The sequence below is a fragment of the Carlito syrichta genome, unplaced genomic scaffold (assembly GCF_000164805.1).
Source record: "Carlito syrichta isolate Samal-C Ts95f unplaced genomic scaffold, Tarsius_syrichta-2.0.1 Scaffold311991, whole genome shotgun sequence".
Lineage (NCBI taxonomy): Eukaryota > Metazoa > Chordata > Mammalia > Primates > Tarsiidae > Carlito > Carlito syrichta.
In genome coordinates, this window is record NW_007256087.1 from 228,808 (window position 1) to 241,640 (window position 12,833).

The 12,833-nt window shown below is 44.8% G+C and overlaps 1 protein-coding gene across 4 annotated transcripts in view; it reads right to left on the reverse strand.

Annotated features, from left to right (window-relative positions):
- The window catches only part of SVOP (SV2 related protein), a 100,188-nt gene extending 88,245 nt beyond the window's left edge, over positions 1-11,943 (reverse strand). For all 4 annotated transcript variants that reach the window (XM_008069404.2, XM_008069403.2, XM_008069405.2 and 1 more), the window contains exon 1: positions 11,547-11,943. In XM_008069404.2, the coding sequence (XP_008067595.1) occupies positions 11,547-11,581 (35 nt within the window). In that variant the 5' untranslated portion in view covers positions 11,582-11,943. The remainder of the gene's footprint in view (positions 1-11,546) is intronic.
- Positions 11,944-12,833: the final 890 nt, after the last annotated feature.

Consider the following 12,833-nt stretch of genomic DNA (forward strand, 5'->3'; position numbering starts at 1 on the left):
TGAGCCACTGAGCCCAGCTTTCAGTGAATTTTTTAGATATATTCTTTCAGTGAGCTTGATCATGAAATGGTTCATGATAGGTGATTTACACGAACAGCCTGCCCCTTCCATGCTGAGTGTTTAGCAGTTTTTGACAAAAATAGTATGTCCCCCATCCCCCACCCTCCCTCTTCACCTGATTTCACCTGGAGCAAAATTTTTTTTGTTTCCCCGGTTGAAAAAAGTGCTCAAAAGGAAACAAGTTTTACTGATGTGGAAGAGGTGAAACAAAAAACAGCAGAAGCACTAAAAGGCATCAAAAACCTACAAGTTTAAAACTGTTTTGAGCAGTGGAAAAAGTGTCTCGACAGGTGTATTGCTTCAAACGGAGAGTACTTTGAAGGTGACTGAAGTTTAAACATGTAAGAATTAATACACAATTTTTTATAAATGAATTCTGGTTTTTAAGGGGTCCCCCCTTGTAATGCTGCCAGCAATCCTAAGAGGAAGGTGTTATTAATATCTCCATCTTAAAGCCGTGTGTGGTGGTGGCTCGCTCCTGTAATCTCAGCACTTCAGGAGGTGGAGGCGAGAGGATTACCTGTGCTCAGGGGTGCAAGACCAGCCTGAGCAACTTGGTGAGACCTCATCTCTACAATGAATCAAAAAATTAGCCAGGTGTGGTAGTGCATGCCTGTAGTTCCGGCTATTTGGAAGGCTGAGGCAGAAGGATCACTGGAGCCCAGCAGGTCAAGGCTGTGGTGACTGGAAGCATGCCACTGCACTCCAGTCTGGGCGACAGAGTGAGACTCCAACTGAAAAAAAAAAAAAAAATCTCCAGCTATTAGATAAGTATATTGAGGCTGAGGCTAGAAGAGGTTATATCAATTGGTCCCAGTTCCCTAGATAATATGTGGTATACTAGAACCCTGGCCTAAGCCGCTTCACAACCCTGACCTTACCCAACCAGCCAACGCTTCTGTTACTGAATCCAAGAACACCCCCCAGAGAACTAATGAAAACGCTGATCCTGGGCCATAATCCAGATCTAGTGCTTTTGCCTCTGTCTAGAGTGGGGCCTAGGAGTCTGAATTTTAATAAGATGCTGGCAGTGGCCACAGAAGTCTGGGAGTCACCACCTGATTTCCCTCTGCCCTCAACTGGGGTGACAGGACATGAGGTGTTGGATGTGATGATCTTTAAGCTTTCTTCCATTCCTGAATGTCTAGAAGTCTAGAATTATGGGCATTTTAGTTCTCTGTGGATTTTATTTGTTTGTATTTTCCTGCCATCCTCATTAACCTGAATAACAATGAGCTTGTTCTCTGGATGGTGAACTACTGGCTTCCAGTCTGGACAAAAGGTAACGATAAAAAAAAAAAAAAAAAAGAATACTAGTTCGCATTCATGAAGCCCCTATCAGATGTAGCTAGCTCTGCTAAGCACTTTATGAGAATCATCTCAAGGAACCCTTATGCCTGACAAGGTGGGTGCCGTTGGTATCCCCACTTTACAGATGGTGAAACTGAGGCCTAAAGAAAGCAACTTGCCTAAGGTTACCTACCAAGTTAGCAGGAAAGTTGGAATTTGAACCCAGGTCTACTTGAGTAGAGAGCCCACATACTTCCTTGCCTGACTGACATGACTTCGGTGAAGGGGATGGGCAACTCTTCTGATTGGGGGAACAAAAGGCCTGTGCTACAATCTTCCAGGTGTTGGTGTTCACTTAACAGTCATGTAGTGAGGGCCAAGACTGAGTTCTTGCCCTCCTGGAACTGACAGCCTTTTACCAAATCCCACTGAGGATTGCAGAAGATGCACACATTGCTGAGAAAACATGTACCAGGATGCCAACACGATTAACGTCTTGAGAAGTGAGCTTTAAAGAGACTCTGAAGAGGTTGTAGAAATAGAATGACTGCTGAGCCCAGAGGTTTGAGACCAGCCTGGGCAACTTGGCAAGACCTCGTCTCTGTAAGAAATTTAAATATTAGCCAGGCGTGGTTCCAGCTACTTGGAAGGCTGAGGCGGAAGGATCACCTGAGTCCAAGCAGTTCAAGGCACCTGTGAACATGCCACAGCACTCAGCTTGGGCAACAGTGAGACTCCGACTCAAAAAAACAAAAAAATGGTTGACTAATTACTGTCTAATGTACATTTTAGAGCAGCCGATCTCAATCTGGGTGATTTAGTCTCCCAGAGGACAACAGCAATGTTTTGATGGTCATGGCTTGGGGTAGGCGAGTGACATCTGGTAGATGGAGGAGGCGAGAAATAATGCCAGATATGCTACAATGCACAGGACAGCCCCCCATAACAAAGTATAAATGTGAAGAGCCAGGCGCCGTGGCTCACACCTGTAATCCCAACATTTTAGGAGGCTGAGGTAGGAGGATTGCTTGGGCCCAGGAGCTCAAGACCAGCCTGGGTGACATAGCGAGACCATGTCTCTACAAATAATTAATTAGCCAGGCGTGGTAGCATGCACCTGTAGTCCCAGCTAATCAGGAGGCTGAGGCAGAAGGAGGTTGAGGCTGTGATGCGCCGTGATTGTGCCACTGCACTCCAGCATGGGTGACAGAGTAAGACCCAAGTCAAAAAAAATTTTTTTTTAAATGTTAATAGGGTCAAGGTTGAGAAAACCTGGGTTAAAGAGTAAATGAGATGCTGTTAATAATTACACCAGAATAACCGCAGTAATCTAAGATAGCGCCAGGCACACTCAACCAGAGTTCAGAATCACAGGCGTTTAGAGTCGAAATGCCCTTAAAGGTGACCCAGGCACCCCCGTATGTCTCAAGGAAGTTAAATGAATTACCCAGGACTACCCCATGTTTCACATGCAAATCTGCTTAATTCTTTTAGACAGCCCAGAAAGAGTTTGGCTGGGGCTGTAAAGCCACTGTCTAAGCCAGGGCCCTGGAACACTTCTCCCTAAGTTCTAAGGTTACCCAAACAATGGCCTCTTTACAAGGAGACTTCTTTCATTGGCCTCCAGATGATTCCCTGTAAGTCGCTGAAACACGCATCCCTCAGAGGTGAAACTGGCAGGCATGAAAGGCAAACATGTTTGCAGTGAACGTGTGTGAGCTGCTTTGAGGTTGAAGTTTAAAGGCTTTGGTGGGCTCTCTCGGAAGCTCTCCAGATTTTTACAATAATGCCCTATTTTTTGTCTAAAGTGGATGACAATGAACCCCTTTCTCTCCTCCTTGGTTCTTGGTTAGGGATGATCTTTCCTTCCCCTGCCTTTTTTTTTTTTTTTACAGAAATGAGGTCCTGCTTTGTTGTCAAGGCTTGTCTCAGACTCCTGGGCTCAAGCAATCCTCTCACCTCAGCCTCCCAAAGTGTTGGAATTATAGGCGTGAGCCACCACACTCAGCCCCAGTTGCCTTTTTTTGAGACAGGGTCTCACTCTGTGAGCCAAGCTGGAGTGCAGTGGCATGATCATAGCTCTCTGTAGCCTCAAACCCTTGAGCTCAAGTAGTCCTCCCACCTCAGCCCCCTGAGTAGCTGGGACTACAGGTGTGCACCACTATACCAAGCTAATTTTTCTTTGTAGAGACAGGACTTCCAGTATTGCCCAGGCTGGTCTCAAACTCCTGGCCTCAAGCCCTCCTCTTGCCGCCTCCCTAAGTACTTGAATTATAAGTGTGCACCACTGTAGCCCATTCCTCCTTCCCCTTTTGGTCCATGGAGTCTCAGGGAAATAGGAGCCAACAGGAAGTGTCAGGTGTGTCTTTGGCATCTACTCTGGTTTTGTGTCTCTCAAGAGACTCCCTCAATTTAGAGGAACCAGAATCTATTTTCTAACTTTTCCTTTAGAATTCAGACGCGAATCCTTTCCAGGGTTAGCAGGGGCCCAAAGAGTTTACCTGATACTGTTTCAAGAACAATAGTCATATAATCATTGCAGCATGACTCACAATAGCCAAGCTATGGAATAAGCCCAAGTGCCCATCAATGGATAAATGGATAAGGAAAATGCCTATAAACCCAGCACTTTGGGAGGCTAAAGTGGGAGGACTGCTTGAGTCTAGGAGTCCAAGACCAGCCTGGGCAACATATCAAGACCTCATCTCCATTAAAAAAAAAAATTAGCCAGGCATGGGGACACACGCCTGTTGTCCCAGCTGAAGAGGCTGATGTAGAAGGATCGCCTGAGCCCAGAAGGTGGAGACTATGGTGAGCCATGACCGAACCACTGCACTCCAACCTGGGTGACAGAGTGAGATCCCAGCAGAAAGAAGAGAAAAAAAAAAAGAACATGTAATCATATATATGTACACATTGAAATACTGTTCCATCTTCACAAAGAAGGAAATCTTCTCATTTGCACAACATGAATGAACCTGGAGGACATTACCTTAAGAGAAATAAGTTAAGCACATAAAGACAAATACCACCTTATCTCACTTGTATGTAGAATCTGAAAAAGTCAAATTCACAGAAGCAGAGAGTAGGAACGGTGGTTACCAGGGACTTGAAGAGGGCTTGGGAGCTTGGGGGGCTCGACTAAAGAGTATGATGTTTCAGTTACATAGAAGGAATAAGTTCAACAGATCTATTACACAGCATGGAGATGATAGTTAATAACAATGTACAGTATTGTGTACTTAAAAATGACTGAGAGTAGATTTTTTCTAATAAAAAAATTAGATTAGTAGATTTTTTTCTCTGTCACCCAGGCTGGAGTGCAGTGGCATGATTGTGGCTCGCCTCAGCCTTGACCTCCTGGGCTCAGGCGGTCCTTCCACCTCAGCTTCCCAAGTAGCTGGGACTACAGGCACATGCTACCACATCCAGCAAACCTTTTGATATATTGTAGAGATGAGGTCTCACTATGTTGCCCAGGCTGGTCTTGAACTCCTGGGCTCAAATGATCCTCCCACTTCAGCCTCTCAGAGTGCTGGGAGTACAGGCATGAGTCACTGTGCCCGGCCTAAAAGGTTTTTTAAATTTTAAATGTAATCAGCAAGTCAAATGACTGTTCTGCCATGCTCCCTGATTTAGTTCAAGGGGAACTAAAGGGACGGGGAAGCAGAGGGCTGATAGAAGGAAACGGAGCTAGGTCTGATCCTCCGGGAGGACTGAGCTATGCAGCTACTAAAACTTAGGGTGGTCTCAACTGTAAGGGAAAGTAATTTAGCTGAGTGTTGGGAGCCGGCTGTGGAGGCCTGCCTGAGCGTTAGGGATCCAGGCAGGCTGCGGACCCTGAGACCGCTAGGTTGAGTTCAGGAGCTGAAGGCCCATTGCCTCTTCCCTTCTTTGTTGTTTTGGCACGTTCCACTAGCAGGGACTTTGATGATCTAAGCATGAAGTTCTGAGAGTACGACAGGCATGGCTTACTTTAGGAGTCCATTGTTCTCGTTTCTCACAGACTGCGGTTTCGGCTTTAAACTTAACATAATTCAAACTCTGGTCACATTTGGGAGCCTTTAATACGGTACAAGCTTCTTTAAAGATTTAATAGTATATTTGTAGAATTAGTATATACATACAAAGTGCTGTTTCAACCTTAATAATACAGATAAATATCTAGAGCTACTAGAAACGGCCCAGCACAAGCTTTGGGCTGGGGCACATTCCTAAAGGCCCAGCACGAGCTTTGGGCTGGGCCACATTCCTTAGGAATTGGTTTGGGCTATAATTAAGAGTTTCTATAGTGTAGGTAGAATTAGCATAAAATAGAGAGGAATTGGGATTTAGGTTGGTTATTAGGTGTTGCGTATGCATAGGTATTAAAAGTTATTGATTATTAGAATATTAAATATTAGAATTGTTGTACTGCTTTTGAGGAACCGTGAGATAGTTTTGGGATCCTCATTCCTCATGCTTGGGGAAACATCTGGTGGGTGGGGGACGCCCCTCATCCACCTGGTTCTATGTTCATGTAAATGTCTTGTGATTTAATTGGGATTGCCCTTCCTCTTACTCCAGGAAACACCTGGTGGGTGAGGGATGCCCCTCATTCACCTGGCTTTGTGTCCATGTAAAGGTTTTGTGATTTAATTGAGATTGTTCTTCCTCATGCCTGAGGAAACATCTGGTGGGGGTGGGGGCGCCCCTCCTGCACCTGGCTTGTGTTCATGTGGAAGACTTGTAGGACTGCCTGTGTAAAATTTGGGATAAATACAAGCTGTAAACCCCCAATAAACCCCCAATAAACCCCAATACATATTGTTCATTGAACAGATGTCCACTTTCTTTCTTTCTCTTTATATCTATCCCTCCATCTTTCTTTCTTTCAATATCTATCCCTCCAGAAATAATCGCCGACACTATCACACCTTCCAAGGGACCTCCTAAATCTCTTTTTGGGGGCTGGCCCCCCAAAGCTGAGGAATAAGATTTTTCTGGTTTTCCATTCATGAAGCTTCCTTAACCTTTTGGCCTGTGGACTCCGGTCCACTGAGGCAGGAGCCTGCCCAGCACATTCGAGGAACAGCAGGGAGGCAGTGGCAGGAGTGGGTGGAGAGTGGAAGAGATGAGGTAAGGGGGAGCCGTGGAAGGGTTCTGAACAGAGGAGGGACATGATCCTCCTGCCTCAGCCTCCCAAGTACCTGGGACTACAGGTGCATTCATTTTTTTGATTTACTGTAGGGATGAGGTCTTGCCAAATTGTCCAGGCTGGTCTCAAACCCTTGGCATCTGGCAAAACTCTCACCTCCCTCCCAAAGTGCTGTGACTATGAGCATGAGCCACCATGCCTGGCATAATCTGATTTTAAAGGATCCCTCTGGCTGCCGTGTTGAGAACAGGTTGTAGGGAGGCAAGGGCAGGCGGCACTGCCGTCAATCCGGGTGAGAGAGGACAGGGAATTTGACCCAGGTGATCACAGTGGAGGTGGAGAGATGTGGTTGAAATCTGGGTGTAGCTTAGGGGCAGGGCCAATAGGATTTCCTTATGGATGGAGAGTAAGGAGAGAGAGAAAGAGGGGCGTCTACATTGACCCCAGAGTTTCTGACCCGAATGGCATGGATAGAGTTGCCATCAACTGAGATAGGTGAGGCTGAAAGAGGATCAGGGGAAGGAAAGGTGAAGGGTTCAAGTTTAGTTGTGCTTTCACAGCAAACCAGACATTTGCTGAGTGTTTCGCAAGGGGGGGACTATGGCTTCCAGGTGCTCTATTACCTGAACAAGTTGGAGGATAAAGACAACAAAACCAGGGCCAGGTGTGGTGGCTCATGTCTGTAATCTTAGCACTTTGGGAGGCCAAGGCAGGAGGACTGCTTGAGCCCAAGAGTTCAAGATCTGCCTGGGCAACATAGCAAGACCTCGTCTCTACAAAAATCAAAAAATAAGCTGGGTGTGGTGGTGCACACCTGTAGTCCCAGCTATTAGAAAGGTTGAGGTGGGAGGATTGCATGAGTCCAGGGGTTTGAGACTGGTTAGCAATGATCCTGCCACTGCACTCCAACCTGGCAACAGAGTGAGATCCCAACTCAAAGAAAAAGAGAAAAGGAAAGAAAACAGAGTGAAGGAAGACAAGCACCACTAGGGCTGTGAACTGAGTCCTTCCTGAGAGCCAGGCTCTGTGCTGAAAGCTTCTGGCGATTAGCTCCCTGAGCTTGCAACAGCCTGCCATGCAGATACTATCACAGCCCCGTCCAACTTTGCAGATCGGCACCCAGCCTTGGGGAGACGAAGTCACTGGCCCGAGGTCACCTCGATAGCAAGTTCCAGAGCCAGAGTTGAAACCCAGGTCTACCTGACCCCGATTCCACATTTCGACCTCTGCTGTTGATGACGGCCAGCAGAACTCAGGGGAGAACTCATCAAAATGATGGGCTTCAGCTCAGTCTTGAAAGACAGGGTTTGTAGGAAAGGAGAGAGAGAGTGGGTTCAATAATGCAGGGTGGAGCCCCAACTCCTCATCACACGTCACAAGGTCCCACATGGCCTGGTCCCTGCTGTCTTCTGCAGCTTTCCTTTAAGTCACTCATTCATGATGCACTATTGGCCAATTCTGAGACACACCAAGCTTACCCCCCATGCAAGACCATTACCCATGTAGTTCCCTCTGCCCAGAATGCTTCTCGGCTGTCTCTTTTTCCTGGATGACTCTGACACATTTCTGGGGGCTCAGCTCAAATGTCACTTTCTCGAGAAAGCCTTCCCTGATCCTCCCCCTCCTCCATCTGGAAGTAGTCTTCTTATACTGCAGGAGCTCTTGATAACACTTAAGACAATTCTCAGCTGGGTGTGGTGGCTCATACCTATAATCCTAGCACTGATGCAGGAGGATTGCTTGAACCCAGGAGCTGGAGACCAGCCTAGGCCATGTAGTGAGATCTCATCTCTATTAAAAAAAAAACCAGAAAATTTGCAGGGCTTGGTGGCACACAACTACAGCCCCAGCTACTCGGGAAGCTGAGGCTGAAGGATTGCCTGAACCCAGGTTGAGGCTGGGGTGGCCATGAACGTACCACTGCACTCCAGCCTGGGTGACAGAGTGAGACTCAGACTCAAAAACACACACACACACACACACATACACAATTCTCATAATTATTTGCAATATTTTGTTCAATGTCCAGCTCTCCCACCAGACCAGTGCTATCCAATAGAACTTTCTACAAATATGAAAATGTTCTAGACCTATGCTATGCAATACAGTAGCCACTAGGCACTCATAACTACTAGCACCTGAAATGCGGTTAGTGTGACTGAGGGAGAGATTTTTGTTAATTTTACATATTTAATATTGCATATGATACGGTATAAATTACTTTATAAACAAGTTACATAATTAAGATTTTTCTAAAATTTAAATAGCCACATGGAGCTAGTGGCTACCATATGGGAGATCACAGCTCCAGCCTGTGAGTTACTTGAGGGCAAGAACCATTCTACCTTAATTAGATGTAAAACCTTTTGTAACTAGGAGGACATCCAAGTAAATCAGTGAACAAATGAATGAATGAAGCAATCAGTCAATCAACACAGTCTGAAAATTTGTTTTCAAGAAATTATTCTAGAATGAAGAGATCTAGAAAAGTCTGATTTGCACAAGGTCACACACTAAGGCAGAACTGGATGCAAACTCTGAGCCTCCTGCACCTCTTCTACATGGTGCGGTCCATGAGTGGACAGCAGGTGACAGACGTTTGTGTCTCAAATGATTCCAGAGTGTGTGAAGGTGCCCCCAAGTGCAAGTGAGGACTGTTTTCTTAGACACTCCCCCCTCTCTCCCCCTCCTCCAACCCTGTAAACTACTTAGTGGCTTATAATCTACTAACACTTGGCCTCCCACAGGACTGAGCCTATTCTAAAGTCCACTCTTGCCAATCCTCTACAAGGCACTCTGAATTTTTTTTAACCATATTGCGCTCAGGAAATCTGCTGCCTGCAATCTGTGCATAATATACACAGGGTGTGGTTTAAAAAACATCCAAATCGTGATTTGTAACCCACTTAGATTTCTGTGGTCACTCCTTTTGGCTTATTCCTTTTTAGAAATTGAGGTCAACATATCAGGGCTAATTTCGACTTCATTCAAATGTCATTTAGAGTTTGCAGATTACAATTTTTAGGAGTCTGGCATAGTGAACCTACATTTTTATAAATAATTTTTCAGATGTAATAATATAATAATAATAGCTAATATGCACTGAGTGTGTTGTGTCTGCCAAGCATTTAGGGTTATTGGTCTTTAAAATAACTCTATGAATCAAGTACTATTATGATCCTCATTTTATAGATAGGAAAACTGAGTCTCAGAAAGGTTGTCACTTGCTTAAAGTCACACAGCTAGGAAGAACCCAAGTCTCCCTGCTTCAAGAGCCAATGTACCTAACTACTACACAATTTGGCCTCTCTAATAAATAATACATGCATTTATATCTATAAGATATAAATTGATTATTCAGAAAGAATAATAAAAAAACTATATGACTGGGGTTTGAGAACAGGAAAATTTACTTTTTATTCTTGTTTTTCTCTTTGAATTTTATTTACCTTTATTTCTTGGTACATCATATTATATTTGTATAAAAAATTAATTTTTAAATTTAAATAAGTAAAAACCTCTTCCTATTTTTACTTTTTTTTTTAATTAAGGAAGGAATTGTCATGATAATATCAAATCTGCATATTAGTAGATTAAATATACATGAGTCTTTTGCAAAGTTCACATGATCTGACATTGTTGGAAAATTTATCCCAGTAAAACTGCAGTTCCAATATGCAATCTTATTCTTAGTACCAAGTTTCATATTTCTTGTTTCAAATTATTTTTTATTTTTGGACAATATTTTGATGTTTAAACATGATAATTATTTTCAATGAAATTGTTATGTTTTCCTTGAGAGATGTGCAATGAGACATTTACATTTTGATGTACTTATACATCGACCTCTAGGTATTATAAGTAGGCATCCTCTAGCATTTGTGACATAATGCTGGATTACATAATAAGATATATTATTTGTGGGTTAATAAAAGCTTTAAAAATGTTTAATTAATTGAAATGTTAAATGAAAATTAATTTTACACTGATTGAGAAGCAAACACTCCAATCCTCTTCAGTACTCAGAGCCTCAGAGAACTGAATTCATCACACTAAAAGTCACTTGGGAGAATTCCTCAGTAGCTTAGAGAAAAAACCCACCATTTTTTAAGTACAGAAAATACACACATGCTAACAATAATTGACGTTTTTCAACAAACCCAAGGGAATCTATATTTACCATTCAACTGGCTAGTAATTCTAAAAATTAAAACGAACACCCCCAGAAATGTTATTTTTAACAAATTTACTGGGATAAATTTTCCAATAATGTCAGAGCATGTGACATAGCCTTGGAATTTACTTTAAAAATCACTATCCGCGTGTAATAAGAAAAATCTGTAAGCCCCTCCACAAGGCCCCTGTCCTTTCCATTAATTGGTTGTATTTCCCCAAGATTCTCAGAGCAAATCTGGTATCTCTTAAAAATTCTAATCCTCAAAGGAATGTATTCCTGATGTTCCAGTGGGAGTCACTCTGGCTGGCTGTTACAAAAACCTTTCATTCAGAAGAAGGCAAGAGGTTTCAGCGCCGGTGCACAGCCCTCTCATTCACACACTTCATAAACAACAGGACTTTGCCCAAGCCTCTCCTCTCGGAAGGAATCTCGGCTTTTTAGAAACCAGTTTGCAGCATCAGTATCCTTTCTTTCCAAAAGACCTTGCAGAAAAATTAGGAGTTTCACAGCATAGGAGAAGGGCTGGAAAGGACCGATGTCATTGCGTGGACTCATCAGTTCAGTCCACATTTCAAAACAGCGGCGAATGCTTTTATAAGGCACCGACCTCGAAATCTCTTTAGGATTGAGAGCAATCAAAAGGGAAAGCGTAACCCCTGTGGCTCCCCATAAGGTCCTGACAGGTCTGAAAAATTGAACCGAGTCAGAGACACAGAGGCTGGGCTGCTGGGGAAGGAAAATGGCTTGCCTCCTCCAGGCCTGATTCCTTCCTCGGAAACAGCTCCCTTTAGATTCAAGAAGCCATGCAGAGATGCCCCCCCTGCAGGGTTTCGTCTTTCGAAAGAAAGCCTACTGCCTCTCGCTCGCCCCCATGATACTCACGGCAGCTGCCTTAGCTGGAATAGGTCCTCCTCCATGGCCGCGCTGCGCCAGGACGAGCCCTTTTCATGGCCCTTACATGGTAGTGGCGGATGGGGGCCCTCGGGGTTTCAGCACTGGAGTGCCGGACAGCTCCCGCGCCGCTTCCTCCCTCGGGCGGCAGCTGTTTGGGGCGGGAGCCGTTGGGGACCAGCCCCCGAGACAAAGCCGCCGCCGGGAGACCGCGGCGAGAGTGGGCGGAGAGGAGGAGGCGGAGGGCAGAGCTAGCTGCGCGCGAGAGGGGGCGGGGAGAGCCCTTCTGCTCAGGGGAGTTGACTGGCTCTCGGTGGCTGCCGGGGCCTTTCTGGGATGCTGCAGGGCACGCTGTGAAATGGCTGTCGAGGGACCGAGGAGCACCCTTGGGTTGACAACGCCTCTCTAAGCGTTCCTTTGTAGGGATTCGTTAGTGTGATCTATATAAAAGTCTTGAAACCCAGGCCGCTGTAACAAATACAGGTATGCATTTTTTAAAATGTATTCATGCAAGTACAGCCTATCAAGAGCCTACTGTGTGCAGGGCACTGAACTAGGCATTGGGGGCATGGCAGACCAAATTCGACATGTCATTGTCATTATAAAGCCGAAGGGCTAGGGAAATTAAGAAAAAAATGTAACAAGTATGAGAAGATCAAAGATCATTCATTTGTTCATTCAATAAGTATTAGTGATTTCTACAGCCTAGACTCTGAGGAATCAAAAATGAGTAAGACAGTGTTCCTGAGCCAGGCATGAGGCTCACACCTGTAATCCCAGCACTTTGGAAAGCCAAGGCAGGAGGATGGATTGAGGCCTAGGGTTCAAGACCAGCCTCGCCAACATAGTGAAACCTCATCTCTGAAAAAGAAAAAGAAGTCCTTGCCTTCAATATCCTCCCTATCTAATTCAATGGCTTCCCTGGCCTTCCAACCACTAAAATTTCTGTCCTCTTTAAAACTTAAGCCCCTCAGCCAGGTGCGGTGGCTCACACCTATAATTCCAGCACTTTGAGAGGCCAGGACGAGAGGATTACCTGAGCCCACGGGTTCAAGACCAGCCTGGGCAGCTTAGCGAGACCTCATCTCTACAATAAATCAAAAAAAGAAAAACTTAAGTCCCATGAGGTTTCACTGTTGTAACCCAAGTACCTAAGACAGTGCCTGACACATAAAAGATGTTCAGTAGATGTTTGCTGAATGAATGGTTCTCACCCCAGGTTTCACATAAAAATCACCTGGCTCCATCCCAGACCAATTGAACTCAATTTCTGAAGAT